The sequence below is a fragment of the Asparagus officinalis genome, chromosome 5 (assembly GCF_001876935.1).
Source record: "Asparagus officinalis chromosome 5, Aspof.V1, whole genome shotgun sequence".
Classification (NCBI taxonomy): domain Eukaryota; kingdom Viridiplantae; phylum Streptophyta; class Magnoliopsida; order Asparagales; family Asparagaceae; genus Asparagus; species Asparagus officinalis.
In genome coordinates, this window is record NC_033798.1 from 89,833,108 (window position 1) to 89,833,579 (window position 472).

At 35.0% G+C, this 472-nt stretch overlaps 2 protein-coding genes across 2 annotated transcripts in view; one reads left to right on the top strand and one right to left on the bottom strand.

The window, feature by feature from the left end:
* The window catches only part of LOC109840100 (fimbrin-5-like), a 9,688-nt gene that overhangs the window by 8,246 nt on the left and 970 nt on the right, over positions 1-472 (top strand). The window lies entirely within an intron of this gene.
* Positions 7-472, bottom strand: part of LOC109840101 (BTB/POZ domain-containing protein At2g04740) — a 17,388-nt gene continuing 16,922 nt past the window's right edge. Inside the window, 1 exon segment of the mRNA XM_020408613.1 lies at positions 7-187. Within this exon segment, the coding sequence (XP_020264202.1) occupies positions 94-187 (94 nt within the window). The 3' untranslated portion in view covers positions 7-93.

Genomic DNA, 472 nt, shown 5'->3' on the forward strand with positions numbered 1-472 from the left:
CCAGGCTCTGCTTAACCTCCTTTCCTTATTACTGATATAATCAGAAGCATCAACAGAATATGGTTAATATGCTCAAGAAACTATGTATTAATCTTAGTGCTGGTCCTGCTCCTGCTGTCGTCTGAACTGCCACCTCAAAAAGCAGCTCCAGCTGTATTCATACAACAAGCAGTGGTTCCATTCAATACTACAAAATTGAGATATAGGATCAGAACTCTAACGAGAGAATATGAAATTATGAGTTATAAAGGGTTCCAAAAAATTTATCTATTGCAGCATTTCCCTCTATTTGTTTCAAAAATACTTTATGTAGTGAGAGATTCCTCGAATATTTTGGCCTTTGTTCTATATGTTTGCAATTGTTATCCACCGATATATTCACCAGAAAACAAGAAAGAAAGAATAACATGAACAAAGGTTTTTTTTAAAGTTTTCTATAAAACCAGCTGGCTGTCGTTGCAAACTCTATGAT